Below are 16,228 nucleotides of genomic sequence, written 5' to 3'. Positions count from 1 at the left end.
GTCTTTCCTAGAAACATTATTTCCCACCCCCCTCCCCTTCCCCAAACCAACGAGCAGTCTGTGTATACTTTCGTGTGATCCCCCCACTAAAACACAACGAATCCAAGCTCCACCTACCTACAACCAGTAACTACAGCCAAAGTGAAGCCACTGCAGCTGCCCCATGCAGGTGGTGCACAGGGTGAGGGCAACAGCTCCCTGCTCCTGCTCCCACCCCCAGCACCACTGGCTCCCATCTATCATGCTCCCCAGGCTGCACTTGATCATTTCCTCCTTCCTCCAGGCCCAACTCTTCCACCAGAAGAGGAAGGCTCCTCCTAGGTGCAAGTTTCAGTTGCTCACTGTCATATTCCGGACGCCTTGAAAGCAGCGTGGCAGATGGGAGGCTCCAGAGCTTGGCCTGCTGGTGGATGTTGCCTCTTCCTTCAATTCATTTCTTGGGAGAAAAATACATAAATCCCAGCTGTGATGTTTCCTGGCTCAACCATTCCCAAGCGCTCAGCTGGTGCCACCACTCCCACTCTGCACGGCCAGCAGGGACAACGCACAGGGTGTCCCCAGTTGAGGCAGCTGCTTCTAAATGCCAAAAGCACTAACACAACATCAACTACCCACTACCACCTTCTAACTCTACAAAGGTATTAAACAGCAACAGCCAGAGGTCCTGGGCTCACCAGCTTGAGGGCTGTCAGTCAGTCTGTGCAGGTTCTTCCCCCTGGGATTTCTAGGCCATCAGCTCCGTTCCAGGGCAGGCTTTGAGCCGGTCGAGGGGAGCGCACGAGGGGAAAGTCCACGTCCTGCACGCAGACCTTCTGGCTTCAGCCCCACCGAGAAGAAAAAGTGCTGCCTCCAGCCACAGACAGGGATAATCCACAAGAAAAGCAGTAGGAAGCAGGGGAGCCCAGGAGGTGTTGGAGAAGCTGGCTAGCGAGCGCTGAAGCACCTTTAGTCCGTCCTTGGCTGAGCTATGGAAGGTCACAAGGCCTCCACACGCTCTGCTCCTTGCTGGTGTCCGGCCCAGTTAAGTCTCTTAATGCTACAAACTTTGGTCCTCTCTTCTCCAAGTCAGAGGGGCTGTGGTGCCTGCATACAGTCAGAGCTGGAACACTGTCTCCCACACCTGAGCCTCATCTCTGGAGGCTGCTCCCTAACCACAGCAGTTGTACCAACGCTGGCTCTGCTCTTACTAACCACAGTGGTGCCCCAGCTCCCCCTTCCCTCAGCCAGATGCCATCTCACAGCCACCACCAGGAAACTGTAAGAAGTGTGCTGGGTGAAGGGGACAAAACCCCCAGCCTGGAAACTTCATGGCACATGCCAAGCAATGGAATGTCTTTGTGCTCAATGGGCTATTTCCTCTTCTTTAGCTCTGTCTGCTGCCAAGCTTTGCACGGGGCTGGCACCTCCAGCAGCAAGGGAAGCAGAGCTGTTTGCCACAAGCTGGCCTTAACCCAAGCCGGTCCAGCTCCCCGCTCCCCACACAGTCAGTGCTGGCTCAGAGGGGAGAGGCTGTACACGAGGGGCCAGCCCAGCAGGCAGGGGAGGGCTGATCCAAGGGACTAGCCAAGTCCTTCGTTGCTTCCCTGCCTTCCCCAGGGATTTGGTTTGGATGTGCTGGTCTTGTTTTGTGCTTTGTTCCAGCGGGTTCAGAGCCTGCGATCCCACCAGGCCGGTTCCCCCCATCCCTGGGGGAAGTGTGTGTGGGGAAACCAGCTATTTTCCCTGAGCCTGCCAGGCCCACAGACCTCCCTGAGCCTTCCTCCCACTGCTCCTCACCTCCTGCAGAGGGACTGGGGCAGGGGTGTCTCCCCCTCCCCATTTCACCTGGCAATGGGACCAGCAGCGGGGCACACAGCCATTCATGCCGGTAAGTGGGAAAGGAAGAAACACCTCCAGAACCAAAAGGGGATAAACCAAAAGAAAACAACCCCACAAACCCCAAAACCCAACCCAACGACAAAAAAAATCCCTAACCCAAAGCAAACCCAACAGAGGTGAACTCAAAGTTACCAACCCAAACCCCCTCCCTCCCCCCAGCCTGTGACGGCCCAGGAGTTAGACTTTCTTGGGGCGGCGGCCAACTTGGTAGTAGTAATAAACACTGATGAGGATGAAGAGGGCTCGGCTGACCAGGAGGAGCACGGCACCCGTGGCTATCCGGCTGCTCTCCACCAGGGAGGCAGTGGTAACTGCAGGAGAAGGAAGGAGAAGCTGGGTGAGGAAACCACCAACGGAGCCGCAAGAGCACAAAGCTGTTTGCTGCTGCCCTCTAATGCGGTGCCTGAGCCAGATCTGCAGAGCCTGGTGAAGGCAGAAGCCTTCAGAACAGGCTCAGACACATAGGATAGGATAGGATAGCATAGGATAGGATAGGATAGGATAGGATAGGATAGGATAGGATAGGATAGGAATAGAATTAACCAGGTTGGAAAAGGCCTTTGAGATCATCAAGTCCAATCTATCACCCAGCACCATCTGATCAACTAAACCATGGCACCAAGCACCCCATCCAGTCTCTTCCTAAACACCTCCAGTGATGGTGACTCCACCACCTCCCTGGGCAGCACATCCCAGTGGCCAATTAGCTGTTGGGATGTGCTGCCCAGAGAGGTGGTGGAGTCATCATCCCTGGAGGTGTTCAAGAGGGGATTGGACGTGGCACTTGGAGCCATGGTTTAGTTATCAGGAGGTGCTGGGTGACAGCTTGGACTTGATGATCTTTGAGATCTCTTCCAACCTTATTGGTTCTATGATTCTAACATCCAACCCAAACCTCCCCTGGCACAGCTTGAGACTGTGTCCTCTTGTTCTGATGCTGCTTGCCTGGGAGAAGAGACCAACCCCCACCTGGCTACAACCTCCCTTCAGGGAGTTGGAGAGAGCAAGAAGGTCTCCCCTCCCTGCCAGGAGGCTGCAGACACTCACCCAGGAACTGCACAGCGAAGTAGCAGGCCTCAGTCAGCAGGCTCCAGCGGATGATGACTTTCTCAGCTGTGTAGAGGGCATTCCACATGATGAGGGAGATACCTGCAGAGGCAGGGAGGAAGAGACAGCAGAGCACAGCTGCCCGAGGAGCATGGGGATAGGGCAGCCCACCTGCCTGCTCCCAGCTGGAGCAGTTCAGCATCCCCCCGGGAGGGTGGAGGGACGGAGCTGTGTATGGGAGGGACGGCTGCAGCACCCAGCATCCCCACGAGGTGCTGCTGCAGGCTGTGGGAAGGAGCCTTGGCGAGGGCAGAGCATCCACCGCCTGCTCTCAGCCCCTGCCACCCCCTCTCCAAAACATCCTCCACCTCTTACCAGGACGTGCCTGCCCTGCATTGCTGGCCAGTACCCTCTGCAGCACCCAGCTCCAGAGAGGGACCTGGCTGGCCACCCCGGAGGTGCAGTGCCTGTGGCTGCAGCACAGGGTCCAGAGCTGCACAGACCCCGAGAGTCTCCTTCTATCCCTCATTTTCTTTCCCAGACCACTTCTTCAGGCTCCTCTCACCTTCTCTTCTTTGCCCATCACTTCCTGGGCCCCTCCTGAGTTGCTATCACCTGCTCCTTCCCTCCTCCCATGAGGAGGGTGTGGTAGCCCAGCAGGAGATAGAATCGTTCTGGTTGGAAGGATTGAGGTTCTGGTTGAGTCAAAACAGTCTCCCAGCACTGCCAGATCACCACTAAGCCATGTGCCTCAGCACATCTCCACGGCTTCGAAAGCCCTCCGGGAATGAGGACTCCACCACTGCCCTGGGCAGTTTGTCCCAGGGCTTGACAAGCCTTTTGGGGAAGAAATTGTTCCTCAAGTCCAACCTAAACCTCCCTGGGTGCAACTTCAGGCTGTTTCCTCTTGTGCTATCTCTTGTTCCTCAGGAGAAGAGCCCAACCTCCACCTCACTCCTACCTCCTTTCAGGGAATTGTAGAGAGCCAGAAGGTCCCTCCTGAGCCTCCTTTTCTCTTGGCTAAACAACCCCAGCTCCCTCAGCTGCTCCATCTTCCAGCCCATCTCCAGCCTCCCTTTGCTGCGACACTCAGGGTCCTCCACCAGGCATTTAGAGCTTGATGTTCTGCCCTACAGCTGCAGCTGCCCAGCTGGGCACAGGCTTTGCCCCCACTCCTGCCATTTTGTCCTCCCACCCCCTGACTCCACAGGGCAGCAGCATGCCCTGGGCAGGCACTCACTGAGGAGGGCTCCTCCATAGAGCCGGATCGGGGTCTTGCTGCTCGCCGGTTCCTCCTCGAAGACAGCATCGTAGAGCTGGTCAGGGAAAGCCAGGGCCTGGCAAGGGCAAGGGGGAAACTCAGCAGCCTGCTCCAGCCAGGGACATCAAAACACATCCACATCAGGCCTTCATGAGACTAGAGCCAGGGGCCAGGAAAATGGCAATGAAGGAGGTGCAAGAAATGCCAGTGTGCCAGCAACTGGCTTCATGGATGGTTTCTGTGGCTGTGTGGCTCCTGACCCTGCTCTTCAAAATGGGCTCTGGTGGTGGGAACGAGCCACCAAGGACACTGGTGGCACAGTGCATCACTGAGCCTCAGGGAGGGCAAAGGCCTCACCAGAGAAACCAGACACAGGAGGCAAGGGAGGGGGATAAATGCCAGCCCCCCTGGGCACCCCTTGGGCAGTCTGGAGCTGGTGGTGCCCAGGGGCACATCCCTCACTTACCATGATGGCCACCCCCGAAAACATGACGGCAGAAACCAGCTGCCAGACCCTGTGAGAGAAGAGGGAAGACAGAGGAGCTGCCATGAGCACAGGGGCAACCTCATTACTCACACTTCACAAAGCACTCCTGGCCACTGCTCGCTCATCAGCCTTCATCCTCCCTCCTCGCACAGCCGAGGCAGCCAGGAGCCTGCCATGGGAGGACTCACACTCCTCCAGCCTCACCACCCAGAGCAGCCTCGACAGCTGAGGCAGAGCCAGAATCCCCCTCTCAACCAAGCAGGGAAAGAACCAACCCTGCCAAGAGGACAGTGCAGAGGAGGCTCCCACCACCCTGTCACCAGCCCCATACAGCCCTTGTAGTTGCCAGCACCTGCTGTGGGACAAGACCTCAAGGGTCTCAGGCTGATTTATGGGAGAAGGAAGCAGATCTGGTTTGGCTCCACATCCCCTGAGAAGCCCCTGCAGGTAGCAGTGGTGCAGCAGAGCTGGAGTCAGCAGTGCTGTGGCTGAGGGCCCTGAGACAAGCCAGCTCCAAGGTGCCCTGGTACCTTCTTACCTGAGCCCCAGCGGCTCCCGCACAGTGAACTTGATTTCATTCCCCAGTACTTGGCTAATCTGAAATTCAAATGGAAGACACCAGGTTACTGAGCAGACCCTTCCCCAGCCTGCAGGCAGCATCATCCAGCCCCAAACTGCACACCTAATCCCATGCACTCCTCACCCCAGCCCTCCAAGAGAGCTGCCATGAGGACCAAGGCAAGGGATTCAGCTGTGACCACTTGGTTCCAATCCCTGCCTTTATTTCCATCAGCAGCTGAAGCCTCTGCTGCTCCAAGGACCAGCCACCTGCAGTGTGGGGCTGGTCTCCTCTCACCAGCATCCCATCATCCTGCCCCACACATCACTTGCATGTCACACCCCACTGGAGCACAGGCTCCTCATGAAACAGGTTCTTTGCAATGCAGGCCTGTTCTGAGAGGCATCACTGAAACTGCCACTCCAGAGCCCAGGCTGGTAAGCATTTGTGGTGCCACGGTCCTGTGACTCATAGGTGTCCCCACAATACAGTCTCAGGAATGGATTAAAGCAGGTTGAGGGCAGAGCTCACCCCCTTACCACAAAGAGCCATTTGGGGCAGCTCCCATGCACCCAGCAGGCTGCTAGCCCATTGCTGCTCAAGGGCAGCACTGCTTGTGCCACCACAGCCTTCAGAGCACCACAGAATCATTTAGGTTGGAAAAGACCTTTAAGATCATCATCAAGTCCAACCATTAACTCAGAACTGCCAGGTCACCACTAAACCATGTCCCTCAGCACCACATCTTCAATGGCATCCTGGCCTGCATCAGGAACAGTGTGGCCAGCAGGAGCAGGGAAGTCATTCTGCCCCTGGACTCAGCACTGCTTAGGCCACACCTGGAGTCCTGTGTCCAGTTCTGGGCTCCTCAATTTAAGAAGGACATTGAGAGACTTGAAGGTGTCCAGAGAAGGGCAACAAAGCTGGGGAGGAGTCTGGAGCACAGCCCTGGGAGGAGAGGCTGAGGGAGCTGGGGTTGCTTAGCCTGCAGAAGAGGAGGCTCAGGGGAGACCTTCTTGCTCTCTCCAACTCCCTGAAGGGAGGTTGTAGCCAGGTGGGGGTTGGTCTCTTCTCCCAGGCAACCAGCCCCAGAACAAGAGGACACACTCTCAAGCTGTGCCAGGGGAGGTTTATGCTGGAGGTGAGGAGAAAGTTCTTCCCAGAGAGATTGACCATTGGGATGTGCTGCCCAGGGAGGTGGTGGAGTCCCCATCCCTGGAGGTGTTCAAGAAGGGATTGGATGTGGCACTTGGAGCCATGGTTTTGTTAGTCAGGAGGTGTTGGGTGACAGGTTGGACTTGGTGATCTCTGAGGTCTTTTCCAACCTTATTGATTCTATGGTCTTTTAAATCCCTCCAGGGATGGGGACTCCACCACCGCCCTGGGCAGCATCTCCTCCCTTGCAGGGACAACCCTTTCAGGGAAGAAATTGTTCTTCATGTCCAACCTAAACTTCGCCTGTTGCAGCTCGAGCGTCCTCTTGTCCTATCACTTGTTCCTTGGGAGAAGAGACCAACCTCCACTTTGTTCAGCCTCCTGTTTTCAGGGAGCTGTAGACAGCAAGAAGGTCTGCCCTGATCCTCCTCCAGGTTAAACCACCCCAGCTCCCGCAGCCACTCCTCACCAGACCCGTGCTCTACATTCTCCCTTCAGAGGAGCCCCATCGAGCTGGAAGCCTTTGCCCAAGAGGCTGCAGAGGGTGGATGCTGGAACCCACCCCCACCCCCTCGTTTTTCACCTGGGTTTCACACACACTTCCCTCACCTTTGAGCGATGGACCTCGCCGTCGTCGTCCTCCCCTCCGACGCCCAGGATCTTGCGCGTCTTCAGCCTGCTCACCAGGTCGGTCTGGCTGTGCTTCTTCATCAGCGGTGGGGGCTGCTTTGCTGCCATGCTGCCGGCCCTCGGCTGCCAGGTGGCACAAGGAGGGTGTGAGAAGTGGCGGAGCCCTCACATGGAATTTCCCCCCTTGGGGGAAAGGGAAAAGGCAAAAGAAAAGCAACCAGCAGCAGCACCAGCAGGAGATCTTCTCCTTAGGCCGGCAGAGGGGTCCTCATCGTCTCGGGGCAGGGTGCCCTGGCAGTGGGGCCACCTTGCCTAGGGGTGGCACATCTCAGGGTGCCCCTGCCGTCACCAGGATCTGCTGAGGAAGGGAGAGAAGGAAATCAGAGCAGCGTGGCTCCAGCATGGCCATTTAGCTTTAAAAGCTTACAAACCAGAGCTTGGCTTAGCCCGGCCTGAGGCACAGCCCCCTCTGGCTGCCTCCCAGCTCGGGGGAATTAAACACTCCCCGGGCTGGGGAATGAAAGCCATTAAGTGAAGCTTTGCCTTTCATCTTCTCCCTCACCAGACTTCTAACCCTTCAGCTGCCACTCCAGGCCAAAACCCACACAGGCACTTATCTGTGTGTCCCCTCCCCAAAGGCTGCAGCCCACACCTTGTGCCAGGGTCACACCAGCCCCTCAAGAACAAGAAGCCAGAGGTAAGACTCTGCCCTGGGGAGGCCACAGCTGGAGTGCTGGGGCCAGTTCGGGGATCCCCAGTTCAGGAGAGGCAGGGAACTACTGTAAAGAGTCCAGCAGAAGCCACAAAGATACTGAGGGGCTTGGAGCAGCTCTGTGAGGAGGAAAGGCTGAGAGCCCTGGGGCTGTTAAGCCTGGAGAAGAGCAGCCCCAGAAGGGATCTCAGCAAGAGCTAAAGGGTAGTGAGCATAGGATGGGGCCAGACTCTTGTCAGTGGTGACCAGTGATAGGAGAAGGGGCAACAGGGACAAACTGCAACCCAGGAGGTTCCATCTGAACATGAGGAGAAACTTCTCTGCTGTGAGGGTGCTGGAACCCTGGAGCAGGTTGCCCAGAGAGGTTGTGGAGCCTGGCCATTGTGATCCTGGGCAAGCTACTGTGGGTGACCCTGCTTTAGCAGGGGCTTGGACTGGGTGATCTCCAGGGATCCCTTCCAACCCCCACCACGCTGGGATTGCATGGAGTGGTAGAGGATGGGAAGAGAGGACTGGGGTGGGGGTACAGAGAAAATGGAGGGAGAATAAAGAGAGACTGTGGTGGTTTAGGCTGGGTGCTGGCCCAGAAGCCACTGCACAGGCCACAGCTGGGAGGTCCCAGGGGGTGTGCCCAGCCCAGGGGGTGGTCACAGGGAGCAGCTATTCCATTGCCATAGTGCCCTGCTCCCCTACAAAAGGTCCATGTGGGGTCTTCACTGCCTCTTCGTCCCCTGCTGCTGCCTAGGTACAATGGCTGAGCTGCCTCCCCTGGGCCTGCCCAGGCCCCAGGCTGGGGTGGGAGAGGGGGAAAGAGCCCTGGGGGGGGTGTGGTGGTGGTGTTGGGTGTACCCCCAGGTGGGGATGGGACGTTCTTGGGTATGTTTTGGGGTTTCTCTTGTCACTGTCCCTCTGGCTTTCTGCACACACTCACTGTTTAACCTTTCCTTCACTTGTGCAATCTGCTTGCCTGGGTGGTTATTACTGCCTGTGGTGGGGAGGGGATCTGCCCCAGCCCATTACAGAGACAAACTAAAAAACCCCCACAAGCCAAAACAAGAAACCCAAACTAGCATCTTCAGATACAGAGAATCTCTTCTGAGAGCAAGAAGCAAAGGGAGCTGTCGGTGCTCACAGGCACACACAGCCGCCCCTGCCGCCCCGACGCTCAGACCCTTCCACTGCCCCTGCTGCAAGGCTCACAGACCCTCAGCTCCAAGCCAGTTCCCTCCAGCCCTCTCTCAGGTCCCTCAGGAAGGACTCTTGCAGCATGCTCACCACAAACAGAGCACCCCCTGCCCCCCTTGCCTCCCCTGCCCGGGTCTGCTCCACGCACCTACCACAATCTCTCTGTGGGAGCCTGCCCTGCCCCCTGGCTCGTCTGGTGCTGTCCTATCTTGGAGAGCCCTCATCCCAGCAGGATCCTGACCCTGGCACTCTCATCACCTGCTCACCTGCCCTTCCCAGACAGACCCTGATGGAGTCATAGAATCACAGAATTGTCAGGGGTGGAAGGGACCCCAAGGATCACCCAGTCTCAAACCCCCCTGCCATGGGCAGGGACACCTCACACCACAGCAGGTTGCTCACAGCCACCTCCAGCCTGGCTGCAAACACCTCCAGGCAGGAGGCTTCCACCACCCCCCTGGGTAACCTGTGCCAGGCTCTCACCACCCTCATGGGGAACAACTTCTTCCTAACATCCAATCTGAATCCCCCAACTTCTAGTTTTGCTCCATTCCCCTCAGTCCCATCATTACCTGGCACCATAAAAAGTCCCTCCCCAGCGTTCTTGTAGCCCCCTTCAGATACTGGAAGGCCACAAGAAGGTCTCCTTGGAGCCTTCTCTTCTCCAGACTGAACAACCCCAACGCTCTCAGTCTGTCCTCATAGGAGAGGTCCTTATGCTTTGCTCCAGCTGTGGCTGCTACCTGGCAAACCAGCTCCAGAGAGCAGGACACAAACGCAAAGCAGTTGCTCCTCAATCCAAGCAAAGGATGTTCATCATGGTCTGGTTGTGTGCTCAACTACAGGGCAGCTCCAGCATCTCTTCAGCAATCTGAACATGAGCCAGCAGTGTCCCCAGGGGGCCAAGAAGGCCAAGGGCATCCTGGCCTGCATCAGGAGCAGTGTGGCCAGCAGGAGCAGGGAAGTCCTTGTGCCCTGTGCTCAGCACTGCTTAGGCCACACCTGGAGTCCTGGGTCCAGTTCTGGGCTCCTCAGGTCAGGAAAGAGGTTGAGCTGCTGGAAGGTGTCCAGAGAAGGGCAACAAAGCTGGGGAGGGGTCTGGAGCACAGCCCTGTGAGGAGAGGCTGAGGGAGCTGGGGTTGCTTAGCCTGGAAAGGAGGAGACTCAGGCGTGACCTCATTGCTCTCTCCAACTCCCTGAAGGGAGGTTGTAGCCAGGTGGGAGTTGGTCTCTTCTCCCAGGCAAGCAGCACCAGCACAAGAGGACACAGTCTCAAGCTGTGCCAGGGGAGTCTTAGGCTGGAGGTGAGGAGAAAGTTATTCCCAGACAGAGAGATTGGCCACTGGGATGTGCTGCCCAGGGAGGTGGTGGAGTCCCCATCCCTGGAGGTGTTCAAGAGGGGATTGGATGTGGCCCTTGGAGCCATGGTTTAGTTGTCAGGAGGTATTAGGTAATAGGTTGGACTTGATGATCTCTGAAATCTTTTCCAACCTGGCTGATTCTGTGGAGGTTGAAGGAGAGCCTCCATGACTCATCAGTGAAGACGGCACTGAGAAGCTCTCTCATTACCAGGCAGTTTTGCAACTGACCACAGGCTACAGGATCAACATTTCCCTTCCTCACTTGTCTCCTCAGTTGCTCCCAGAGCAGGAGGTGGTGGAAATCGATCCATACCACCAGCAGCATTGCTTTCCTACTAAGAACTTCCAGTGATTTGTGGTGAACCACTGGCCAAAAGCCGGGACAAGGCGGGCCCGAGGCAAGTGGCCATGAAGCAACAACCAAAGGCCATTCTGCTCCATTAAAAGCCAGTCCCACACCATCCCCATCTCCCAGAGCAAGAGCCTAATGAAGGCTGAATGGTAATGAGCAAGGAGCTAACGAGCGCACGAATGCTAATGCAGGGAGGCTCCGGCAGTGACTGCCGAGGGTCTGGAGATGCGGTACTTACTCTGATGGATCCTGACACACTGACAAGCTAGAGGATGTTTTTCATCAGCCCCAGCGTATTCAGAGGGGAACCTCCTCCTCCTCCCACGGTTCTTTTCTCCTTAATCTGCTTTCCCAGGGGCTAGGCAGATCAATCACCACAAGCAGGCAGCTCCTACCCCCGACTCGGCTCTCTCTGCAGTTGGAAGTGGTTTGGTTTTCTTCCCTTTTCCTTTGCAGGCTCCTCTCAGTGCCTGTCCCCTCTCCCAGGGGCTCAGCACGCTGCACTCTGTTTGGAGAGCTCTTGCTCGGTGGTGCAAAGAAACCTCCTTGGTGCCACGCTAATGACAGCTCCACCTCTCCCCACCTCCACAGCTCTTCCCCCAGCACCTCCACTCTCCTCCCAGTGCCTGGAGGGAAGAACAGCTCTCCAGCTCAGGAGAGGGGAGACTCCACATCTCCGATGATGCTGCAGCAGCCAGGGCTCTACACCCATCGAGGGAGCTGCAGGAGGGCACCCAGACCCTGCTCCCTGAAAGCACCTGAAGCTCACTGCCTACAGCTTCAGTAAGCTGCTGCCCATGGGTGCAATCCTGCCCACTGATGAGGATGTGGCTCCTTGGGGACAGGGATGCTGCTTACTGCTTAGCTGGCTCTTGTTTTGGTGGCACTGCCATCCATGGTGCAGCCTTTCACCTGAAATAAAGAGGGCATAAACCCTCCAAGGGTTGGAGGGCACTTCCAGGTTGCAGGCAGAGGATGAGGAAATGAATCACAGTTGAGCCAGGATAAGCAGTGAAAGGTTTATACTTTAAAGCTGGCCACAAGTTTGTTCAGCTCCATCACACCCAGGCCAGGGAGAAGACTCTTGCTATGCTGTCAGGCTCTGGTTTGAGGCCTTTGACACCATCCCCCACAGCAAACTGCTGGCTAAGCTGTCAGCCCATGGCTTGGACAGCAGCTCTCTGAGCTGGGTTAGGAACTGGCTGGAGGCTGAGCCCAGAGAGTGGTGGTGAATGGTGCCACAGCCAGCTGGCAGCCAGGCACCAGTGGTGTGCCCCAGGGACCAGTGGTGGGCCCCATCCTCTTTAACATCTTCATTGATGATCTGGAGGAGGGGATTGAGTCAGTCATCAGCAAGTTTGCAGATGACACCAAGTTGGGAGCAGATGTTGGTCAGTTAGAGGGCAGAAGGGCTCTGCAGAGGGACCTTGACCGACTGGACAGATGGGCAGAGGCCAACAGGATGGCATTCAACAAGTCCAAGTGCCAGGGGCTGCACTTTGGCCATGGCAACCCCATGCAGAGCTACAGGCTGGGGTCAGAGTGGCTGAGAGCTGCCAAACAGAGAGGGACCTGGGGGTGCTGATTGACATCCGCCTAAACATGAGCCAGCAGTGTGCCCAGGTGGCCAAGAAGGCCAAGGGCATCCTGGCCTGCATTAGGAATAGTGTGGCCAGCAGGGGCAGGGAAGTCCTTGTGCCCTGTGCTCAGCACTGCTTAGGCCACACCTTGAGTCCTGTGTCCAGTTCTGGGCTCCTCAGTTTAAGGACACTGAGACACCTGAAGGTGTCCAGAGAAGGGCAACAAAGCTGGGGAGAGGCCTTGAGCACAGCCCTGTGAGGAGAGGCTGAGGGAGCTGGGGTTGCTTAGCCTGGAGAAGAGGAGGCTCAGGGGTGACCTCATTGCTCTCTCCAACTGCCTGAAGGGAGGCTGTAGCCAGGAAGGGGTTGGTCTCTTCTCCCAGGTCAAGCTGCACCAGGGGAGGTTTAGGCTCGAGGTGAGGAGAAAGTTCTTCACCGAGTGAGTCGTCGCCATTGGGATGTGCTGCCCAGGGAGGTGGTGGAGTCCCCATGCCTGGAGGTGTTCAAGAGGGGATTGGATGTGGCACTTGGTGCCATGGTCTAGCCATGAGGTCTGTGGTGACAGGTTGGACTTGATTACCTTTGAGGTCTCTTCCAACCTTGGTGATACTGTGAGACTGTGAGATGTCCCAACACCTTGAGCCCACTGTTAGGCCAAAGACATAACCACAGTGAGTATGGCTGAGAGAGATGGGACTAATCAGCCTGGAGAAGAGAAGGCTCCAGGGAGACCTTCTGGTGGCCTTTCAGTGCTTCAAGGGGCTGATCAGAAAGCTGGGGAATGGACTTCTGAGCAGGGCCTGTTGTGACAGGACAAGGGGCAATGGTTTGAACTAGAAGAGGAAGATTCACACTGGAGAGAAGGAAGAAATGTTTTGCAGTGAGGGTTGTGAGACCCTGGTGCAGGTTACACAGAGAGGTGGTAGAAGCCCCATCCCTGGAGCCATTCAGGTGAGGTTGTTCAGGGCTCTGAGCAACCTGCTCTAGTTGGAGATGTCCCTGCTGGCTGCAGGGAAGTTGGACTAGATGGCCTTTAAAAGGTCCCTTCCAACTTAAACCAGTCTTATGGCTCTCTGTTTCTGCAACTGCACATCCCAACCCCATGGTGACTGAACCAGCTCCCTGCTATGATTTCTCTCCAGAACAGAGATCTGGATGATCAGGACCTCAGGACAGCTGCAGTAATCCATCACTATCCCATATCCTGGTGGATTTTCTTCCTTGCCAGCTGCAGCACACAGCTTTGCAGGCTCTGCTCAAGCAACCACTCTTACAACCACCGCAGAATAATTCACTTTCTGGTTAACTTCCCCCCAGGCAGGAGGAATGCACGGCAACCCACACCCCAGAGGAAGGCTCTAAGTTCTCCACCCTAGAGAATAAAGCAACTTCTGCAGGCCAGGAAGCCTAAGAGACCTGCAGGGAATGAAACTTGATCAAGCCAAAAATAACCTGATGCTCAGGCAGCAAAAACAATTAGCATAGAACCACCTTGGCTGTGTGGTGTGGCTGCTGCTCCTGCTCAGCCTGGCACCATCTGCACACTTGAGCAACAAGGATGCTGCAGGTCCCTCACCTGCAGCATGCAGGACAACCTTCCCACCCAAACTCCATCAGGAAACAACTCCCTGAAGGGAGGCTGTAGCCAGGTGGGGGTTGGTCTCTTCTCCCAGGCAAGCAGCACCAGCACAAGAGGACACAGTCTCAAGCTGTGCCAGGGGAGGTTTAGGCTTGGTCTCCCAGAAGTTCTTCCCAGAAAGAGAGACTGGCCATTGGAATGTGCTGCCCAGGGAGGTGGTGAGGTCAACATCCCTGAAGGTGTTTAGAAGAGACTGAATGAGGCACTTGGTGCCATGGTCTGGTTGATTAGTTAGGGTTGGGTGATCGGTTGGACTTGGTGATCTTGAAGGTCTCTTCCAACCTGGTTGATTCTGTGATTCTATGACCATTCCCCAGAGATTCCTTCCCAGTTCTGCCACAGCCTAGCTGCTTCCTTCAGCAGCAGCCAGAGGCACAGGGAACACTGTGTTCTCCCTAGAGAAAACCCACTGCAAACCCTGGCAGTAGGACTCTGCCTCTACACATGGTGAACATGCAAAGCAGAATGCCCCCAGGCATCTTCACTGGCTGCCTCCAGATCATCTGCCACTGGGGTGGGTTAATGCCCTTTTCTGCAAACAAAAACCAAAGCAGGGGGAGGGCTTGGGGTACTTTACCCTCCCTGCAGGGCATTTGCCCCTGGGAAGCTGAGTCTGTTCCACTCCCCCCTCCCTGCCCAGCTCGGGTATCAAAAGCAGGACATCAGAGCTGTTGGCTCTCCTTTTGGCTCCTGCCTCTGCTGGATGAGAGCTGCTGCAGCTGCCCTCCTGCTCCTCAGCCACGTGGCTGGACCTGATCCTTCTCCCTGCTGCCTCCACACCTCCTCAGGAAAAGACTGGTTTTGTATTATTCTTTCTTGCCCCCCTCCCATCCATCCTTGTTCCTTGCCCCTTGTGAACCTTTCCTGTTATTGTTATATATATATATATATTGTTTGAAGAAAATTCTTCGCCTCTCTCCTTCCAAGCCCACTCCAGATTGTTCTTTAGTGCATTTGCTCCTTACCCTGGTTTTTTTTTCCCCTCTCTGTTTGGGCAGGAGGGGGGAGTGGGGGAGAGATTCTCAGCCTTTCCCCAATCTGGGCCTTTAACTCCCAGTTAAGTCTCAAACCACTACAGCCACAGAGAAGGAAATCACAGAATCAACCAGGTTGGAAGAGACCTCCAAGACCATCATGGGGTCTTCTCCTGCAGCCTGCAGGAGCACCACCCTGTGAGGAGAGGCTGAGAGCCCTGGGGCTTTTTAGTCTGCAGAAGAGAAGACTGAGAGGGGATCTGATCAGTGTTTATAAACGCCTGAGGGCTGGGGGTCAAGAGGGAGAGAACAGGCTCTGCTCAGTTGCACCCTGGGATAGGACAAGGGGCAACGGACATAAACTACTATGGTAGTTTATATGCTTCCACCTCATAATGAGGAGGCACTTCTTCACTGTGAGGGTCACAGAGCACTGGAGCAGGCTGCCCAGAGAGGTGGTGGAGTCTCCTTCTCTGGAGACTCTCAAGACCTATCTGGATGCATTCCTGTGTGACCTGCACTAGATTCCATGGTCCTGCAGGGGGGTTGGACTTGATGATTTTTGGAGGTCCCTTCCAACCCCTAACATCCTGGGAGCCTGTGCCCCAAGTGCTACATCTCCTGCCCACAAGCTCCCTGAGCACACATAACCAGCCTGCACCATGACCTGGGGCCAAGCCACACCATCTGGAAGGCACAGCCCAGCTGAAGGATTTGCTTCCCCAGGGTTTCGCACGTCCTTGCACAGGGAGGTTTCTCTCCACTCACGGGCCGCGTCCCGGAGCTTTCTCCAGGAGCCCATCCCTTGTGTGAGGAGTGCTTTGGTTGCAGATACAAAGGCCACAATCTGCTGCTTCAACAGCTCCCATCTGTAGCATGAATGCTTTACCCATGGATGAACGTGAGCCAGCCTGTGTCCAGCTGGCCAAGAAGGACAACAGCATCCTGGCCTGCATCAGCAACAGCCTGGCCAGCAGGACCAGGGCAGGAATCATTCCCCTGTACTTGCCACTGGTGAGGCCACACCTCCAATACTGGGTTCAGTTTTGGGCCCCTCACTACAAGGAGGACATTGAGGTGCTGGAGAGTGTCCAGAGAAGGACAATAAAGATGGTGAAAGGTCTAGAGATCAGGTCTGGCGAGAAGCAGCTAAGGGAACTGGGGTTATTTAGTCTGGAGAAAAGAAGGCTGAGGAGAGACCTCCTGGCTCTCTGCAACTCCCTGAAAGGTGGTTGGAGCCAGGTGGGGGTTGGTCTCTTCTCCCAGGGAACAAGTGACAGGATGAGAAGAAACAGCCTCAAGCTGTTCAATTGGAAGTTTAGGTTAGATGTTGGGAACACTTTCTCCCCACAAAGGTTTGTCAAGACCTGGGACAGGCTGCCCAGGACAGTGGTGTAGTCCCCATCCC

At 56.1% G+C, this 16,228-nt stretch overlaps 1 protein-coding gene across 2 annotated transcripts in view; it reads right to left on the bottom strand.

Annotated features, from left to right (window-relative positions):
- Positions 1–1,254: 1,254 nt before the first annotated feature.
- Positions 1,255–16,228, bottom strand: part of TP53I11 (tumor protein p53 inducible protein 11) — a 30,211-nt gene continuing 15,237 nt past the window's right edge. The window contains exons 2-7 of one of the 2 annotated variants that reach the window (XM_054161406.1): positions 6,997–7,375; positions 5,212–5,270; positions 4,653–4,701; positions 4,166–4,262; positions 2,926–3,027; positions 1,255–2,189 (exon numbers count right to left, since the gene is read on the bottom strand). In XM_054161406.1, the coding sequence (XP_054017381.1) occupies positions 2,056–2,189; positions 2,926–3,027; positions 4,166–4,262; positions 4,653–4,701; positions 5,212–5,270; positions 6,997–7,125 (570 nt within the window). In that variant the 5' untranslated portion in view covers positions 7,126–7,375 and the 3' untranslated portion in view covers positions 1,255–2,055. The remainder of the gene's footprint in view (positions 2,190–2,925; positions 3,028–4,165; positions 4,263–4,652; positions 4,702–5,211; positions 5,271–6,996; positions 7,376–16,228) is intronic. The other variant, XM_054161405.1, reaches the window with a different exon arrangement.

The sequence above is a fragment of the Dryobates pubescens genome, chromosome 5 (genome assembly GCF_014839835.1).
Source record: "Dryobates pubescens isolate bDryPub1 chromosome 5, bDryPub1.pri, whole genome shotgun sequence".
Lineage (NCBI taxonomy): Eukaryota > Metazoa > Chordata > Aves > Piciformes > Picidae > Dryobates > Dryobates pubescens.
This window is presented reverse-complemented; position numbering and strand designations above follow the sequence as displayed.